At 44.2% G+C, this 20,004-nt stretch overlaps 1 protein-coding gene across 1 annotated transcript; it reads left to right on the top strand.

Moving 5' to 3' along the window:
• Positions 1–274: 274 nt before the first annotated feature.
• LOC149437432 (solute carrier family 22 member 7-like) lies at positions 275–19,755 on the top strand. Its single transcript, XM_089660921.1, has 10 exons — positions 275–925; positions 3,891–3,994; positions 5,489–5,643; positions 6,053–6,221; positions 7,061–7,184; positions 10,055–10,164; positions 12,631–12,845; positions 13,309–13,417; positions 13,498–13,704; positions 19,519–19,755. The coding sequence occupies exons 1-10, from the start codon at positions 500–502 to the stop codon at positions 19,583–19,585; spliced, it is 1,686 nt and encodes a 561-aa protein (XP_089517047.1). The 5' UTR covers positions 275–499; the 3' UTR covers positions 19,586–19,755.
• The last annotated feature ends 249 nt before the right edge of the window (positions 19,756–20,004 follow it).

The raw sequence follows: 20,004 nt of genomic DNA, 5'->3' as shown, positions 1-20,004 counted from the left end.
TGCAGACTAGAACATTTTAGGTGACTTGTACCGTTCCTGAAATTGTTCGTCAAGGTTGTGTTGCAACACTAGTAGCCCTCACTTGATTCTTGTCAAATGACTGCGTAGGAAGAGCGCCCTGAATAACCAGATCAAATCAATTCTCTGCCAGTAGCTGTGAATAATGCACATTAAAAGATGGTTTTGGTCCATTAAAACATTTCAACACCCTCACCCATCAAGGCAACCTCCCAGACCCCCTTATTTAGGACTGGATGCACCTCCTGCAATTATTTTCACTAAGAAGCTTACACAACCTGGAACGCCTGGGTGCAAAGCTTTGGAAGAATGTGCTGGACTGAGTCTACAGGCTGGAGCTGATGAAGTTCAAACTTTGAAGAGACCACAGAGAGGTGTCAGATATCATCACAACTGAAGTCCTAATTTTTGGATAATCCTTCCATGTGGCATCTTTGCACTCAAATTCCATTGCCCGTATTGTTCATCTCTTACACAAACAATGGATTCTCTCCCGCCACCCTCCAACACAGTGATCGCCTCCAGAAAAATGACCTTTGATGATCTTCTCATTGAGGCCGGGGGGTTTGGAAGATTTCAGGTCATTGTTTTGTTGATTATTTGTATCCCTCGGCTCATCATCTCACTCCACTTTCTACAGCATGTCTTCATCTCAGCTGTGCCACCCCACCACTGTGCCATCTCTACTCAGAGGAACCCTGGAAATCTGAGCCAAGAGGACCTTCTCCTCATCAACATTCCCCAAGAACAAGATGGGACTTTCAGCTCCTGTAAGATGTATGCTCAGCCACAGCCTCACCTGATCCTCAACAGATCCCAGGAGACCATCAATGGGTCTGGTGTGCAAAGCTGCAACCAGGGATGGGAATATGACCGGTCCACCTTCTCCTCCACTACTGTCACTCAGGTACGATCTTGTTGTCCCAGGAATTAACGTTAGAGACACATCAGTGTAACTATTGTTTGCTTATTGACTGGATTAAAAAAAACTCATATAGACATTTTATTTGCACAAATGTAAAGCTTAGCTAAGGTATGAATAACCACATGAAGCCCAAGAACTCACTTGAATACAGCCACGTAGAATAGTTTCTACAGGCAACTTTCATTCTGGGTGGAAATGTCTCTCTAATACCAATCATGGATTCTTGGGAAGTAAACTCATCAGAACACCTAAAATAAGCAATAGGGATGCACCGATACCGTTTTTTTTTATTGGCGAGTATGATTTTCGATACTTTCGGTCAAGTACTCGCAAATACCGAGCACCAATATTTTGCTGTGCGATTTGCGTTCATGGATGCAAATTGCTCCGCAAACAATAGCTTGCGATTTGAATAGGAATGCAATTCATGGATGGTGCTGACCAATCAGATGCCGTCTAGCCCAAACTGTCATCGCTGCAAGGAGAGGAAAGAAAGTGGATTTGAATCCCTGCCACTTTCTCTCCTCTCCTACCACCGACACTCAGCATGGGATGCCTGCAGGGAAGTTTCCTGCACCACTCCTGTGTGAACTTGGCCTATGACAAGCCTGGGTTCACACAGGGGCAGTGGGGAAACTAAAAACGATTTGGACAGGAATCGCATTCCTGTTCAAATTGCATGTTATTCTTTGCGGTTAAATTTGCATCCATTAACGCAAATCGCACTGGGAAGTATCAGTACTCAATATCAGCGAGTACTTGAGTGAAAGTATCGGTACTACTCTGAATGAAGTACCTCCACTCAGGGCCCTCAGCTCAACATATTTTAATTGCCCAGGGGGGAAATGCCCCCTTGCCCTCCAGGCCAGTCCTTCACTGCCAGGATCCTAAATGGGGCACCACAATAAATGTGTGGGGGCCCAATGATTTCTACAACCTAGGCTTCTTTTTCTTGGGGGCCACACAATGACCAAGTTGGTTTTGTCAGAAGATAAAACAGTGATACTTTGGATCACAAAATAAAAAATGGTTGAGCATAAATTCTCTTTTATTCTCTCCCACCCCAGAAATACTGTATGTGAGGTTTGTCAGAGGTGTTGCATGGGGCTCATTTTGTCACCCAGTCATGTAATGTTTAGGATAACTTTGGGCAGGGGCGGACTGACCATTTGGAAACTCGGGCACTGCCCGAGGGCCCGGGGTCAGTAGGGGGCCCCATGAGATGCCCCTGGTACCTTTTTTCATAGGCTTTTTTGAGTTTGGGCAAGGACACAGGGGCCCCATGATCCCCTATTGCCCAGGGGCCCCATGAGTTGTCAGTCCGCCCCTGACTTTGGGTATCAAACATAAAGTTGTAATCTACTCAGCCCAACAAAATTCAGAATTATCTATAGGTAAAGGTAGCAGGGTAATACGTACACTGCCACTGAATCACCTTAAAGTGGAACTGCACTGCATCTGAGCACCACAATCCAAAAATGCCATTTCATTCATTTTTAATATTCAAAGCAATCTCCCCCATCCATCCATCCATGTCTCCATGCTTTATTTTGCTGAGAAATAATTTTGAAAAACACCCCCTGGCATTTCTGACAGTGGACATCTTGAGTATGGGCAGTTGATTCAAGTATCATATAGGGGCAGCACAGTGGCTAAATGGTTAACACTTCCACCTGGCAGTACTAGGGTCATTGGTTCAAATCCCAACCACAGCACCACCTGCCTGGAGTTTGCATGTTCTCCCTGTGCCTGTGTGGGTTTCATCCGGGTACTCCGGTTTCCTCCCACACTCCGAAGACATGCTGGTAGGTGAATTGGCTCCTGTCTAAATTGGCCCTAGTATGTGTATGTATGAGTGTGAGTTAGGGACCTTAGATTGTACACCCCTTGAGGGTTAGGGACTGATGTGAATGTACAATATATATATGTAAAGCACTGCGTACATTGATGGCGCTATATAAGTACCTGAAATAAATAAATAAATTTACTTCTTGGAGTCTATCTGCCCTTAGCTCAGATATAGGCTGAGCTGAGAACCTTCCCCCCCCCCCCCTCCTCCCCTGAAGACTGCTGGGATGTCTGACATTGTTTGCCTAGGCAGGAAACCAGGAAGTAACTGACAAAATGTGAAAAAAACCTAAAACAAGTAAATATGATATGCTTTCCTATTTACTAATGCTAGTAGCACAAGGATTAAAAATAGTCCGTGTTGATTGAGAGAGAAAAGTTACGCTTTAGGATGTCTGATCGTCTGATCTATGGAGCATGGTCATTTATGAAGGTCAAGAGGTAATTCAGGGCACTCTTTTGTACACTCAGCACACAATAAGAGGCTGTTATCTGTGCAGATTCACAATGGGACAATGTACCCAATGACTCCAGAATTATCCATCTTAAAATACAGGTTCTGAGTCAGTTATATCATTACAGGTGTACCTCAATTTACGAACGCCGCTGTTAACGTAATTTTCGGTTTATGAATGAAAATAACGCCTCGGTATACAAATTTTTTTCGCAATGCGAACGGATTAATTGGTTTTCAAGGCATTTACAATTTTTTTTTTTAATCCTGTCCCTGTACAGTATTTATGCCTTTAAAGTACAGTTTATAAAGAGTTTTGAACAGATGAGACTTTTTTGACTTTTTTCTGACTTCCGGAACGGATTAATTGGTTTTCAGTGCATTCCTATGGGAAACCGCGTTTCGGTTTACGAATTTTTCGCAATACGAAACATCCCGTAGAACGCATTAAATTCGTAAACCAAGGTACACCTGTCATTTTAATATTTAAATTACATTGATGTGAATTTGGGAGCAGCTGAATGTTTTTATCCTATTGGGATAAAACCTAAGACAAAATGAGTCCACCCGGCGCTATAGACCAGAGGTAATCTTTAAGCGCAGGTAAAAGGTGTGTAAAAATAACCAGTGTTTTCTGTACTGCAGTGGGATCTGGTGTGTGGCCGCAGAGGATTGAGTAAAGCTGTGGCCACTATCTTCTTTATTGGAGTGACGGTGGGCTCTGTCATTTTTGGAGACCTATCTGACCGGTGAGTTTGATTTCAGGTCATGCTGAATAGCTAGCAAGTGTAGAGCGAATGTAGGCTGGATGGACAGGGTGTGTCAGGTGGATGGATGAAGAATGTAGTGTGAATAGACGGGAACTATATGCTGAATGTTTGGGGAGCGTGAGGTGGATTGATGAGGACTGTAAGGTGGATTGACTGGGACTGTAGGGTGGATGGACAGGGTGTGTAGGGTGGATGGATAGAGATTGAAGGTTGGATGGGATGGGAGTGAGAGGGTAGATGGATGAAGAATGTAGTTCAAATAGATGGGAATTGTAGGCTGGGCGGATGGGGAGTGTAAGGTGAACGGATGAAGAATGTAGGCTGGATGGACAGTCAGTGTAGGATAGAGGGATGAGGAGTGTAGGACTGATGGATGGGGAATGTAATGTGGAAGAATGGTAAGTGTAAGGTGAATTGAAGAGGACTGTTCGGTGGATGGACAGGGACTGTAGGGTGGATGGATAGGGAGTGTAGGGTGGATGAATAGGGAGTGCAGGGTGGCTGGAGATTGAAGGGTGGATGGCTGAGGAGTGTATGGTGAATGGATGAAGAATAGACGGGAACTGTAGGTTGGATGGATAGGGAGTGTAGGATTTAAGGACGAGGAGTGTAGGGTTGATGGATCCGGAAAGTAGTGTGGAAGAATGGTGAGTGTAAGGTGGATTGATGAGGACTGTAAGATGGATTGACTGAGACTGTAGGGTGGATGGACAGGGTGTGTAGGGTGGATGGATAGAGAATGAAGGTTGGATGGGATGGGAGTGAGGGGGTAGATGGATGAAGAATGTAGTTCAAATAGATGGGAATTGTAGGCTGGGTGGATGGGAAGTGTAAGGTGAACGGATGGAGAATGTAGGCTGGATGGAAAGGCAGTGTAGGATAGAGGGATGAGGAGTATAGGACTGATGGATGGGGAATGTAGTGTGGAAGAATGGTGAGTGTAAGGTAAATTGAAGAGGACTGATTGGTGGATGGACAGGGAGTGTAGGGTTGGTGGATGGATGGAGATTGAAGGGTCGATGGATGAGGAGTGTATGGTGAATGAATGAAGAATGTAGTGTGAATAAACGGGAACTGTAGGCTGGATGGATAAGGAGTGTAGGATATAGGGACGAGGAGTGTAGGGTTGATGGATGCGGAAAGTAGTGTGGAAGAATGGTGAGTGTAAAGTGGATGGATGAGGACTTTACAGTGAATGGGCAGGGACTATGGTGGGGATGGATGGGGATTGTAGGGTGAATTGAGAACATAGAGTGGATAGACAGGAAGTGCAGGGTCGATGGACTAGGAAATTTTGGTGAAAGCACTGAGAGTGTAAAGTGGATGAATGGGGACTCTAGGGTGGATGGATGGGGTGTGTAAACAAAAAATGTGGACAGCAATAATGAAGACTGTTTGAAAGTAAATCTCAGATGCCGGGTTGCATTTTGTGATTTTGTTCAGGAATTTCAACCTGTGATTGTCATGTTTCAGATATGGCCGCAGAACGATGCTCTTTGCCTCCATGCTCCTGGCAATGGTGTTTGGGGTGATATCTGCCAGTTCCATCTCATACCCTATGTTTGCTGTCAGCATGGCCCTCTCTGGATGTACTTTTTCAGGATTCACTATCAATATAATTTCTTTAAGTAAGTATTCCAGGAGTACCATGGTGAATAGATGGCATGGATGATGAGGTTTATAAGGAGACGTGGGGAGGTGAGCAAGAATGAAGGAAGATACAAGTTTTTGGAAGATCTGGTGGGTCAGGAGGGATTTGGTGGGGACCAGGAAGTTTGGTGGGATAAGGGAGTTTGCTGGATTAGGGAAGAGTTGGTGGAATCAGGGGAATTTATTGAAGCCAGGGAGGATTTGGTGGTCCAGGGGGATCTGGTTGGGTCAGAGGGAATATGGTTGGTCAGAGGGGATTTTGTGTGGTCATGGGGGATTTGTTGGGCTCGGGGAACCTGGTGGGATTTGGTGGGGCCATCAAGTATTTGGTGGGTCAGACCTGGCAGGAAGGCTTGTTATCTGATGGTTATTTTCTGATCCCCTTAGGTGTGGAGTGGGTGGACATACGGCATCGCACAGATGCTGGGATAATTACTGGCTTCTGTTGGTCGATCGGGAGCTGTGCCCTGGCGCTGTTGGCGTATCTGCTGAGAGACTGGCGCTGGCTGTTGGTGGCCATCACTGCCCCCCTTGTCCCGGCTGTTATCAGCTTCTGGTAAGATAACAAAAAAAAAAAAAAAAAAAAGATTTTTTTTTTACATTATACGGTCTCTCCTACCTCATGCTCTCCAGTTCTGAATCCTTGGATCTCAAAGACAACACTACCAGAAACTATCCTGACTCTGCATCTTGCAGTGCTCTGAAGGTGTAGTACAGTACATCTCCCTGGTGCAATATTCTGTGACCTCTACACAGCATCATATCTCCCCAGTATGCAATGTTCTGCAGTATGTTTCCAATGCGCTATTCAACTCTCCACCGTGTCACGACTCCCCAAGGTGCAATTCTCTGCAGGAGTAAAAAATATTTACAGCGCAATGCTCTGCATTTGTCTCCAGTATTGCTCATCTCCAGGGTGTAACATTCTGCATAGTGTGCTGCAATGTTCTGTGTGTCTCTCTATGGCAGAATCAGAAAGTGATAAAGTCCTTCAGAGACAAACTGTCCTGATCTGCCGCAGGCTATTGTTGGGTGAATATTAGGAGAGGACTCCACAAGGTGCAATTCTCCAACGGCGCAGAATATCTTCACAGCGCGATGCTCTGCATTTGTCTCCAGCATCACTCATCGCATAGTGTGCTGCAATGCTCTGTGCGTCTCTCTATGATATGCACAGATGATTTTAATATCAGAAAGTGAAAAAAGTCCTTGAGAGACAAACTGTCTTGATCTGCCGCAGGCTATTGTTGGGTGAATATTAGGAGAGTATTTTTATTGTCATAGAGTCTGAGCTTTCCCACTTGGTGCAATATGCTGCAGTGCTTGCGTGATGCTCATCCGTAGTGATATAAATCCCAATGTGACGGTGTAATGCTCTGCATGTTTTTTTTCCAGGTGGGTTCCTGAATCTGCACGCTGGCTGTTGACAAAGGGTCGCGCTAAGGAAGCTGAAGAGGTGCTGATGCGATGTGCTGCAGTAAATGGTTGCAATTTGGATGCATTCAGGAAGAACAGTGAGGTGAGATGCTCTGCGCACCCTGGATTAAGCATGAGCGAAACTGACAGTTTTTTGGAGAAATTTCGCAGGTAGGAGTAATGCATTAAAGTCAATGAAGAGGAGAAATGATGGGGGGGGTTGCTGTATAAATTTATAAGGGCTTTTATTGGCTCTTGAGTGCCCCTTAGTTTCATTTTACGAGGCGTTTAATGTAACTTGAGGTGTTTTAGATAAGGTATGAGACGGGGCGGACTGATAACTCATGGGGCCCCCGGGCAATAGGGGATCATGGGGCTCCTGTGTCCTTGCCCAAACTCAAAAAAGCCTATGAAAAAGGTACCAGGTGCATCTCATGGGGCCCCCTACTGACCCCGGGCCCTCAGGCTGTGCCCGAGTTTCCAAATGTTCAGTCCGCCCCTGGTATGAGAAAGATGTGAAAATAGCACATGAAAAGTGTAAATAAACCAGACATTAAAGTTTTACTAATCCCACTATAGTAACATCGGTCTGTAGATGCAGTAAAGCATCCTTGTTATACTCATTGTGGAACCTAAGGGGTTAATCCTCTGCTGTATGTAAAAATGCTGGTTGATCCTGCTGTTCTCTGATCCCCCCCTTCTTATAAAGTCCCCAATCCATTGCTGTTCTCTGATCCTCCCCTTTGTATAAAGTCCCCAATCCACCTGCCAATTGTACAGAGCAGTGGTGGAAAGTCTGAACATGCTCTGTATTGTGTGTATTGCTTGAGCGAACATTTTCTTTATGATCGGAGCTATTCAGGTCACAATACTTTAGGGCCTTTTCACAGTTCCTAAATGACAGCCCAGTCTTTCCTTCTTCCTCCATGCCCAGTAACCTAAAAAGTACACAGTGGGTGGGATGTCACATCTTGATTGATGGAGGTACCGCCTCCCATTAAAGCATGTGGACACAGGCTTTAGTGGAGGATACATGTGATCCAATCAGTGCTGTCCAGACAGAGTCATGGGTTATGCAGTCTCTGCATGGAGGAAACTCAGAGAAGAATGAAAACTCCTCCTAAAAGTTTTACTAAACTAACTATAGTAACATCAGTCTGTATACGCAGCAAAGCATCCTTGTTATACTCATTGTGGAACCTAAGGGGTTAATCCGCTGCTGTGTGTAAAAATACTGGTTGATCCTGCTGTTCTCTGATCCTCTCCTTCTTATAAAGTCCCCAATCCATTGCTGTTCTCTGATCCTCCCCTTTGTATAAAGTCCCCAATCCACCTGCCAATTGTACAGAGCAGTGGTGGCAAGTCTGCACATGCTCTGTATTGTGTGTATTGCTTGAGAGATGAAAACTCCTCCTAGAAGCTGAACCAACACTTGGCCGGACACAGCAACCAGTCACATGACCACTGTGTAGCGCTGCTGAGAAAAGGTATTTAGCGGTTTCACGTTACTAAAATAAATGCATTACCATGTTTTATGTACTGTGGGAGACCATATATTGTTAATTCAATGTCATAGGTTTAGTATCACCCCAGCCCAGCTGGAAGGGTAAGTGTTAGGGATTCTCAAGCAGGGTTCCACAGAATCCTAGGTTTCTTCCAGAGGTTCCTAGGGCTTCCATGAGCAATTTCTGCCTCTCAGATAAGTTCCCACTGACACCATTGATATTTTTAACTGACACCATTGATATTTTTAACTATCTGTGTAATTCTTTCCAGTGTCCAAAAGTGTAAGGAGCAATCTTCTCATTGACCATCACACCAACGTATCACGAGATGTAGATATAGTAATTTTTACCAGGGGTTCCCTGAGACTGGAAAGTTATTTCAAGGGTTCCCCTCTGCTGAAAAGGTTGAGAAAGGCTGGATTGAAGTATAGGCTGTAGTACATACTTTACATTCCCACACCCGCTGACTCTAGCACTTTCCTCCTCTGCTTGAAGCTCTGGTTTGTGGATGGAGCCACAATGTCACCATGTACAGTACAGGGACGTTAAACTTGTATTGTACGTTGAGGAGGCTGGAGTGTGACCGGCGCTTCACAACTTCAAAAGCAGGCTATAGGGTACTGGTCACTGTGCTGGAGTGAGGAATAAAGTGTTTGCACCTTATTCATGCACCCCTAGGTATAATCAGCAATTTTTAAATCAGCAAAAAAAAAAAAAAAATCAACCCTTGCAGTGAGGTCACATGGTTTAAGGTAACCGCTGTGATAATAACTCTATGTAAAGAATGTTAAAAAAAAAAGTACTCACTAATTATACCCTGTACTGTCCTTTTAAAGGGCCCCACTGGCACTGACAGAATGGACTCAGGACTCTCATCCAGTTATTGGTATATATTGGATGAAACCAACAAAAGGAGAAAAAGACTTTCCCTTCATGGAATCACATTATCTCATTTGTGTTAACGTATAAAATGCTAATTGGAGGAGAGTTCCCAGTTGGTTTGGTCCATTTATACAGTCCAGGGTCAGAGGCATCACTTAGCTTTGCTGACCATGGGACAATATGCCTGAAATGGGATGTTTACAAGCTTGACTTGGCACTGGCCATTTATACAGGGTCAGAATTTTCATTAGGCACCGTAGGCATTTGGCTGCAAGATACAGCTTTCCCTATATAATTATTGGTAATTATCTCTTATCATCTAATATCATATAATATCATCTACATATCGGAATATTCTAGGCCAGTTCATGACAATGAAAACAAGGAGATATTCTGGGATTCTGGTGGAGGGGGGCTATTTAGAAAACCAAAGTTGTGTGCCTACAGGACCTACAGTATAAGTGGATATCCCGCCCCTCATAGATGGTCCCACATTGGCAGGTGCATGGTGGCCATTCACACATCTTCTGCTGTCTGTGAGATAAAAATGGTGCAATATACTAACCATACCATCTCTTCTGGGTAGAGTATCCAGGCACTGGCAGAAGCTGGACCTTCAACTCAGACCTATTCTTTCATTGACTTGTTCCGAACTCCACGTCTCCGGAGGATCTCTATATGTTGCGGGATGGTGTGGTAAGAAGATTCCCCACTATATTTGTATCCTTCATCCATAGTATATGAGAGGCCATATCATACCGGGGACCCCGTACGGAATGTTGCTGCCAATCACGTACCAGTGCTTGCCTTCGAGAACAGTGGTCTTCAAACTGCAGCCGGGGGGCCAGATGTGGCCCTTTTCTTGCTTTTATCCAATCCTTGGGGCAAAATTCCTCCCTCTGTCATTAACAATGGGACATAATTCTTCTAACTGACATCAGTGATGGGGCACTATTCCTCCCACTGACACCAACAATGGGGCAATATTCCTACCACTGACACCAACAATGGGGCACTATTCCTCCCACTGACACCAACAATGGGGCATTATTCCTCCCACTGACACCAACGATGGAGCACTATTCCTCCCACTGATACCAACGATGGGGCACTATTCCTCCCACTGATACCAATGATGGGACACTATTCCTCCCACTGACACCAACAATGGGGCACTATTCCTCCCACTGATACCAACAATGGGGCACTATTCCTCTCACTTACACCAAGGATGGGACACTATTTCTCAAACACTACAAATAGGGCATTGTTCACTACCATTGATCAAGGACATTTTTTATTCCTACTGGCTCCCCTAAAGTGTGAAGGACAGTAAACTTCAGAATGTTTGGAGGCCCCAGTTCTAGAATATAACTAACCTTTTAAATATAAATTAATATTTGGCTAACTGATATAATTAAAGGATTTGCATAAGGATGACTGAAATTTACCCCTAATCTTTCCACCCAAAATATTCTGTATGTGTGCATGTATTATTAAAATGTGCTGTATATGTTGTTTTTCCCAGATACAGTTTAATCACAAATACCCGCTTGTTTGACTGTCAGTCAGCAGGTGGGTGGTCACTGAGAGAAGAGATCAGACCTGTAATGCTCGTGCGTACCTGGCACCTGAATAGCTGTGTGGGTAGCAGCCATTTTGTTCACGTCACAAGTCTCCTATGCCATTTCATCACAAGATGGCATAGCATAGTGACTTTTTCATCTCTCCCCCTCCCTCCTCCTTTCAGTTCATACAATCCACAAACTCTTAGCTGCTGCCAGTCAACCCTTATCAGTCTGTTAATGGGGCTAGCAGGATCTAACCCCCAATATACTGTACATCGCAGGACCCATAAAAGTGTCTGACTTAGCTACTTCAGTGAATAGAAAATTAAACAGGCATTGGGTCAAAAATACTTTAAGTTGGAAGTGGGTAGAATACACATCCCTGATAGATTGGTTAGTAGCAAGACTCTAAAACGTCTGCATATTTCATAACTCATGAAACAATGACAGCACAGCCAGAATATACACATATTTACCTCCCTAAGTCATTGGGTAGCATTTTGAACCCAAACACCCCTATGCTAGGAGGTACCAGAGTGGATTGGGCCTCCACACCCCTCCTATGAGAAATAGTTATCCAAGACCTGTCATATTTATATCCACTTTGAAGCTAATTTCATGCTGGACAATAATCTGCATGTTGGCAGACTGTAAGCGTTAGGTATTCAGAAATGTGAATACTTATAGAAAATTGTATTTAGGACTTGGTCATAAACATGGGGACCTCCCAGCAACCACCCCTTACTCTGGGTGACTGGTCAGTTAGCCTCTGTCAACACCCCTTTGATACCACAGAAAAGGGGAATGCCAGGACCCTTTGACAGCTCTCGTAACATCAAACCAAGGAACGCCTAACAGGACTTGTGAGAGCCACTGTACCATTTTTGCTCGATCAATTGGACTCTGCTAAAACGAAGGACTTTGCAAGTATTTACCGGTTTCACCTCTGACTTGCTGTTGCTGGTTCTCTTTGTTTCTGTCTAACACTCTTTTTCTGTAAATATTTTACGTGCACCATTTTGACCTTTTCATTATTAAATCCTATTTTGAAAAGTGTTGAAATTGTCTTTAAGGCTTTTAATGCAAACTAACAGAATCCCTGTCTCTTGAAGAGTGCTAATGTATATGACAAATCTCTGAATATTCCTGTCTGTGGTGACAGTGTGTGTACAGATGTTTATTTTTCATATTTGTTCTTGCTCACATTGTGAAGGGTTGATAGGCCCAAACCTTTCTGGTGGCAGTTTGGAATTTAAAGGGTTAATTGCTTAGGTAACATAACCCAGTGACAATCACTCTCAGGTTGCTGGCACCTAGATTGTGGTCCCATCTGCTGGAAATCTTTGTTCAGAACATGCAGACTCCATGCAGGTAGTGTTCTGACCAGGGTGAAAACTGAGGACCTTAGTGCTGAAGGTCGAAATCCTACCCATTAAGCCACTATCCTGGCCTAATGGTCTCAGCATGTGCCTCTAACAGATACATTGGTCCAGCATCCATGATGCCTATATGGTACATCCCTGGTGACTTCTTGGTGTGTCCCTGGCTCAGAGAAGGTTGGTTATCTCATATCACTTGTGTCTATTATCTGCAGGTTCGCTACGGCGTTCTCCTATTATGGCATCATTTTGAATGTTGGTGGTTTGGGATTTGATATTTACCTTACCCATTTCCTCTACTCCCTGGTGGAATTTCCTGGCAAGCTGGGTGTCTATTTCCTCATGAACCATCTGGGCCGTCGCTGGTCACTGTTCTTCACCATGCTTATGACTGGAGTTTGCATTGGAGTGTCTGCTGGGATCCCTCCATGTAAGTAGCACCAGGGACCACAACTTTCCTGTTTGGCAGATGTGCAAAGGATGAGCATTAGCTATTTCACTCATCTATGTTTTTTTCCTGTATGTATGGACTCTGCACAGTACCACTTCTGTCCTGTATGCCGGGTGTAATTCTCAGTATCTTTTTATTCTGTATGTATGGACTCTGCACAGTGCCATTTCTCTTGTCCTGTATGTTGGGTGTAATTTTCAGTATCTGTTATTCTGTATGTAAGGACTTCTTTTTTCCATGCGATGGGTCAGTACGGGTCCAGTCTCTGGGCCTCCTGGTCTCCATGTGATGTGTCAATTCGGGTGCAATTTCTGGGCTTTTTGGTCTTTATGTGATAAGTCAGTACAGGACAATCTCTGAACCTCCTTATCTCCATGTAATGGGTGCAGTATAGAATACTTCTTTTTTTGCATGTCAGGATCTTACACTATTTTCTCCTCAGCTCTGAGGCCATTCCGCACTGCAGTGGCCATCATTGGAAAAGGATTTTCGGAAGCCGCATTTACCGGCGTCATCCTGTACACGGCCGAACTCTTCCCTACTGCGATCAGGTACAGTGTGAACCATTGGAGCTCCTGCAGAGATGATGTGCCCCATGGAGGTGACATGCCTTTTTTTTACTCTGCTTCAGGCAGAATGGCATTGGATACGCTTCCTTCGTGGGACGACTTGGGGCCTCTGCGGCGCCTCTAATGCTCCTGCTGGATGACATCTGGCGCCTCCTTCCTCAGACCATTTACTGTGTAACTGCTGTGGCTTGTAGCCTGGTGGCCTGTCTGCTGCCAGAGACGATGAATGTGCCTTTACCAGAGACCATTGCCAATGTGGAATGTAAAAGGTAGGCAAGCCGTGTGAAACCTCATTGGGGTTAGAGAGTCTTCTCCACTTACACAGAGACAGCCTGGGTTAAAAGCTGATTTTTTTGGGGAGCCACCAGTTTACCCACCAGCCTGACAGAGAGATAATAACTGAGCAGGTGCTGGCAGCTGTAACCTACCCTGTGCCCAGCATTCTCAGGCAATTGCACCTGGTGTATCGGAACAGGACATGACAGACCCTACTTATTACATACATGCATGAATACATTCTGTCGCAACACATACACGTAATTTTGGGGTGTGTCTAGGGGAATTTTTACCCATTTGTGAGATCAGGTACTGATGTTGGACAAGAAAACCACAAGTGGTGTTCCAGTTTATGCAAAATGTTATGTTGGGCTTTCGGCTCCACATCCAATCAATGTTGAAATCTTGTCGCTAAACCTCTGTAACAATCCAAAGTACACCCCTTCTTAACCAATGGCACCACCAAGCTACAATGTTACGCCATTTTTATCTCTCGCCTTGACTATTGCAACTCCCTCCTCATTGGCCTACCTCTAGCCAGGCTATCCTCCCTTTCAGTCAATCATGTAGGCTGCTGCAGACTTGTACACCTCACCAAATACTTAGTGTCTGTTGCCCCTCTCTGCCAATATCTCCACTGGCTTCACTCGCTCAACAAACATAAACAGGAATTTTGATATACCTGTAAATTCCATATCTTGGAGTACTGTACAGGGAACAGGCTGGATATTCATAGATCCTGGGGTTGTAGGCTGGTTCCTTCAGGAAATTGAGCACTTGGAAAGCTCCAAGATATGGATTTTACAGGCAAGTCAAAATTCCTCTTAATTATACAGTACAGGCCACAGGCTGGATATTCATAGACCCTGGGACGTCAACAAGCAATGAATAAGAAGGGTGGAAAACAACAATGCACACAGTAATGTGTCAATAGGCCTAACAATGATAAGGATCAATGGACTCAACTCAGAGTGCTGCTGCAAGAAACTTGCAGCCTAAATCAGGATCTGCAGAAACTTGGACATTCACCTAGTAGAACTTGGAGAATTATGAACTGAAGACCAAGTGGCAGCCTTGCAAAGCTGGGCAAAAGAACGAGGTGGAGTGAGCACATAAGAGTGGTAGAGGTGTCTAATCCTTTACAGTGTATGCTCTTGAGATGAGTTGTCTTATCCACCTGACAAATAGTGGAGGGAAGCAGGAGAGTCCATCTTTCTTACAGAAGCTGTGGCTTTCAGGTAAACTATTAATGGCTGACATCCAGACAAGTAAGAGCAATCCTCTTTGGTTTGCTTAGAAGCAAGGCACAACAAGAGAAGGACTAAGTCTTCATTAGGGTGGAGATTACATGGCACCTTAGGCAACAGGGTAGGTCTTGGGCGCAATACTACATTGTCTTTGTGAAGGCTCCCTTACAAGAGAGATGCTAGTTCAGAGACACATCTAACAGATGTGACAGTCCATAAGAAAGCCACTTTGCAAGATAGATCATCCAGTGAAGTTCCCCGTTGTGGTTTCTGCACAGCAGAGAGAACCAAAACTAAGATCCCAAGGAAGCACAGGGTGCTGTAAAGGTGGTCTAATCCAAGAAACACTTTGAATAAAGGTTTTTACAAAGGAAAATGAAGCCAGAGTTTTTTTTTTAGAACAAATTGGATGAAGTCTGTGCCAAGGCCAAATTCTGATTAAGTCCTGATTGTATGAAAGCCAGAATTCAGGGCACATAGAAATCTCTGGGATTTAAAGGTCTGTGTTCATACCAGGCAAAGAAGGATTTGCAGTTATGATAGTAATTTCTTCCAGAAGTGGCTTTTATGACTTTAAGCAATGTAGGAATGACAGAATCAGAGACACTTCTACCCCTCAAAGTTGAGTTTCAACAGCCATACGGTTAAAGCCAGTGACTGAGAAGAACGCTTGTTTCAGCAGTGGGCCCTGAGACAGAAGGTCTAGCCTGTTTGAAAGAGGCCAGGGATCATCTAGAAGTTTGAGTATGCCTGTGTGCCAGGTGCTCCTGGGCCAGTCTGGTTCAACGAGAATCAACAGTTTCATCTCTTGCTCTATTTTGAGGAGCGATCAAGACAGAATTCACACTGGAAGAAAGGCATATATAAACTGGAACAGGGTCCAGGGAATTATTAGAGCATCCAATACCAGTGTTGGAGGATCCTTGGTGTTGGCTACAAATGGGGACTTGTAGTTTAGCAACAGCTGGAGGGCCACCAGTTTGACACCTGTGCCCTAGTCCAATTAGCTGCAGTCTGGCAAACAGAAACTGCAACAATAGACAGTTGCAGAGCTGAGTCTGCAAGGTTAAAGAAAGTCTTTAAAAAGGGTCTCGTATTTTCAGTCTGCAGATTCCCTAATTGAAAGAATATCTTCTACTGATACAGTAAGAGGTTTGTTTTAGACTGAGATGACAGAGTCTACTGAACTTTTTCCACTGAACAGAGCTTGGCAAGGATTCTTGGCAGGATGAAAATCTTTTCAAGGTTAACCCAATCATCATTTCCCATTCTATTTGTTCATGAGTGGGAATGCCTTTTTTGACTTAGCAGGTCCCTTAGTACCCAAAGGGGCATAGCTAGACAGAGGAAAGTCAAGTTTGATAATGCTAGGGCTTTTACACACAGCAAAAGTGAGCATATCTACATTGGCAGCTATAACAGCAGGTGCATTGGAGGATGGTGGTTGGAAATCCTCTATGGCCTCCTCTAAACACTGGCTCTAGTTCCTCCTCATTCCTCTTCAAGTCTGCTGGAGTCGGAAATTAAAAATGCCTCTGTAGAGAACGCAGAGATGGCAGGGGCGATCAAGTTAAGAGTTGGGTGCTTTTGTGCTCTGGACAGTGATGGCTGTTGTATAGCTGTTGTCCCAAAAAGTCTACCTTGGTCAGGTAGGCCTGCCTGGAATAGAGCTAGAGTTGGCTGCAGAAAACGGTGTTAAAACAGGGTCCCGCTCCTGCGCAAGGGAAGCGTCGATTTGGATCAGTTTGAACGTTTTGCAGGCCTTCAGCGGAGCAAATGTCCAAATTCATGGACATTGAGGGACTGGATTGGCCTTTTTTGCCCATATGTCAGCTAGAATTTTCACAGATATATTGATGCCTGTATACTTTAATAAAACATACAATATTTTATGTACTTCACTATTTGTGGGGGGTTTTCCCTGGATGTATTTATATAGATTCTGGTCTACAAGATTTGGTTGTATTCTAAAAGTGCCTGTTCACATATTTTTTGGAAACAAAAGATTAACATATTTTTGTTTCCAAGGGTGGGAGAGGTCTGAGGTGTGACAAGCTTGGTAGGAACATCCTGTGTTCAGTGTTTTGTCCATCTGAGTACCTTGAAAACGCTTTGCATGCATTTTGCATGATGAAAAAAGGCTCTGGCCAGCATCCGGAACTGGAAGAGTTAAAAAAAAAAAAAAAATTGCAAACGCTTATAAATGCAATTGGCCGCGTTTAGCGTTTGAAACGCTGATAAAATTGATGCAAGTTAAAAAAAAAACAACTGCAAACGACGATGTGTACATGGACATATAGGAAAACATTAGGGAGAGTTCAGGGGCTGCTGAAAAACAAACAAACCGCTGAACAGCTCCCAAATGTGAATTTATCAGCTGCAGTGTACATGAGCACTAAGAGTGGGGCAGTTGTCCCATGGGTGGGTCTCTGAGCACTGTTTGACCTCCTGGGGTTGTGTGTTAAAGAAGGTGAGCAGTTTTCTTTTGGGTATTGGCACTAGCTGGCGTTATATTTTGACACATTTATGGTAGTAGATGAAGATAAAAAGTGCTTTTTGTACATTTACATTGACAGACCTGAGTGGTTTTTTTTAATATTTATGGTGTATGCATATACGGTATGAATTATCACATTCATTTAAGGGATATATATACAGTGAGGAACAGAAGTATTTGAACACCCTGCAATTTTGCAAGTTCTCCCACTTAGAAATCATGGAGGGGTCTGACATTCACATTGTAGGTGCATTCCCACTCTGAGAGACAGAATTTAAAAAAAACAAATTCAGGAAATCCCATTGTATGATTTGTAAAGAATGTATTTGTCTTGCACTGCTGAACAGAAGTATTTGAACCCCTGAGAAGATCCGTGGTAATATTTGGTACAGAAGCCTTTGTTTGCAATTACAGAGGTCAGACATTTCCTGTAGTTCCTGACCAGGTTTGCACTGCAACAGGGATTTTGGCCGACTCCTCCACACCGATCTCCTCTAGATCTGTCAGGTTTCAGGGCTGTCGCTGAGCAACACGGAGTTTCAGCTCCCTCCAAAAGATGTTTTATTGGATTTAGGTCTGGAGACTGGCTAGGCCACTCCAGAACCTTGATATGCTTCTTACGGAGCCACTCCTTGGTTATCCTGGCTGTGTGCTTTGGGTCGTTATGTTGGAAGACCCAGCCATGACCCATCTTCAATGCTCTGACTGAGGGAAGGAGGTTGTTGCTCAAAATCTCATAATAAATGGCCCCATTCATCCTCTCCTTAATACAGTGCAGTCATCCTGTCCCCTTCGTAGAAAAGCACCCCCAAAGCATGATGTTACCACCCCCATGCTTCACAGTAGGGATGGTGTTCTTTGGAGGCAATTCATCCTTCTTTTTCCTCCAAACACGACAAGTGAAGTTTAGACCAAAAAGTTCTACTTTGGTCTCATCTGGCCACATGACTTTCTCCCATGTCTCCTCTGGATCATCCAGATGGTCATTGGCAAATTTCAGACGGGCCTGGACATGTGATGACTTGAGCAGGGGAACCTTCCGTGCAATGCATGATTTGAAACCATGACAGCGTAGTGTTCTACCGACAGTGACCTTTGAAACTGTGGTCCCAGCTCTCTTAATGTCATTGACCAGCTCCTCCCTTGGAGTTCTGGGCTGATTCCTCACCTTTCTTATCATCGGTGATACCCCACGAGGTGACATCTTGCATGGAGCCCCAGTCCGAGGGAGACTGACAGTCTTTAGCCTCTTCCATTTTCTAACAATTGCTTCAACAGTTGATCTATTGTCACCAAGCTGCTTGGCAATTGCCCCGTAGCCCTTTCCAGCCTTGTGGAGGTCCACAATTTTGTCTCTGGTGTCTTTTGACAGCTCTTTGGTCTTGCCCATGGTAGTAGTTGGCATCTGACTGACTGTGGGGTGGACAGGTGTCTTTAAAGAGCTCAGACAGGTGCTACTAAGTTAGAATAATGAGTGGAGTAGAGGTGGACTTTTTAAAAAGGCACAGTAACAGGTCTTTGAGAGCCAGAATTCTTGCTGTTTCTTAGGTGTTCAAATACTTCTGTTCAGCCGTGCGAGACAAATACATTCTTTACAAATCACACAATGGGATTTCCTGAATGTTTTTTTTAAATTCTGTCTCTCAGAGTGGGAATGCACCTACAATGTGAATATCAGACCCCTCCATGATTTCTAAGTGGGAGAACTTGCAAAATCGCAGGGGGTTCAAATACTTCTGTTCCTCACTGTATGTATTATATATAAAAATATAAAACATTGTATGATGATATTCTCTTTCCATTTAGCTCCCTTACACACACACACACACACACACACTCTTTCACACAATTCTGGGGGGTGGGGGAGGGTGAATAACCTAAACAAAACTAATGCAATCACATCTAATGGCTGGTTAGTCAAAATGTATTACATTTTTTATTTAATACAGCTTTAAGTCAAAAAAAAAATTTAAAAAAAATCTTACACTGGTTGTACACATGAAGAGAGTCGTCTGGAAATCTGTCAGGATGTACTTTGACCATTTCCCATTCTCCATCCACAGGGACTCCGAGCAGCTGCATAATGGCGACATCCCACTCACAGACCTGGCACCGAGAAGCACCGGGTGACCCAGAGACCAGGGGAGGACGCACTCATCCAGATTTGAGAATGTGGACTTTTCCCTCTCACTTTCCTATAGGTCTTTACCCTGAGTGTGGGGTACTGGGGACCCAGATGTCATGTACAGGCGGAGCATACCTGTTTATGTGCAAAAATGTAACATACTTAACAGTCCTTATATATTTGGTGGCTGCATTCGTTTTTTTTCCCTCAAGATTATTTTTCATTTATTTTAACCCCTTGACACTGAGCGCACACAAATCTGCGGCCTCTGTGTCTGGGCCTTGACGCCGAGCAACCACATATTTGCATGCAATTAGAAAATACATATGTGCTGAGAGAGAGCTCCCAACACATATGTCCATGACTCATGGAAAGGTTCCAATCTCCCCTTTCAATCCAGACCTTTTCCAATCATGTGACCGTC

This window comes from Staurois parvus, unplaced genomic scaffold, assembly GCF_062004578.1.
Source record: "Staurois parvus isolate SC_StPar_1 unplaced genomic scaffold, SC_StPar_1.0 ptg001288l, whole genome shotgun sequence".
In the NCBI taxonomy this organism is placed as follows: domain Eukaryota; kingdom Metazoa; phylum Chordata; class Amphibia; order Anura; family Ranidae; genus Staurois; species Staurois parvus.
The sequence above is the reverse complement of the archived record's forward strand: the minus strand, read 5'-3'. Positions and strand labels throughout refer to the sequence as shown.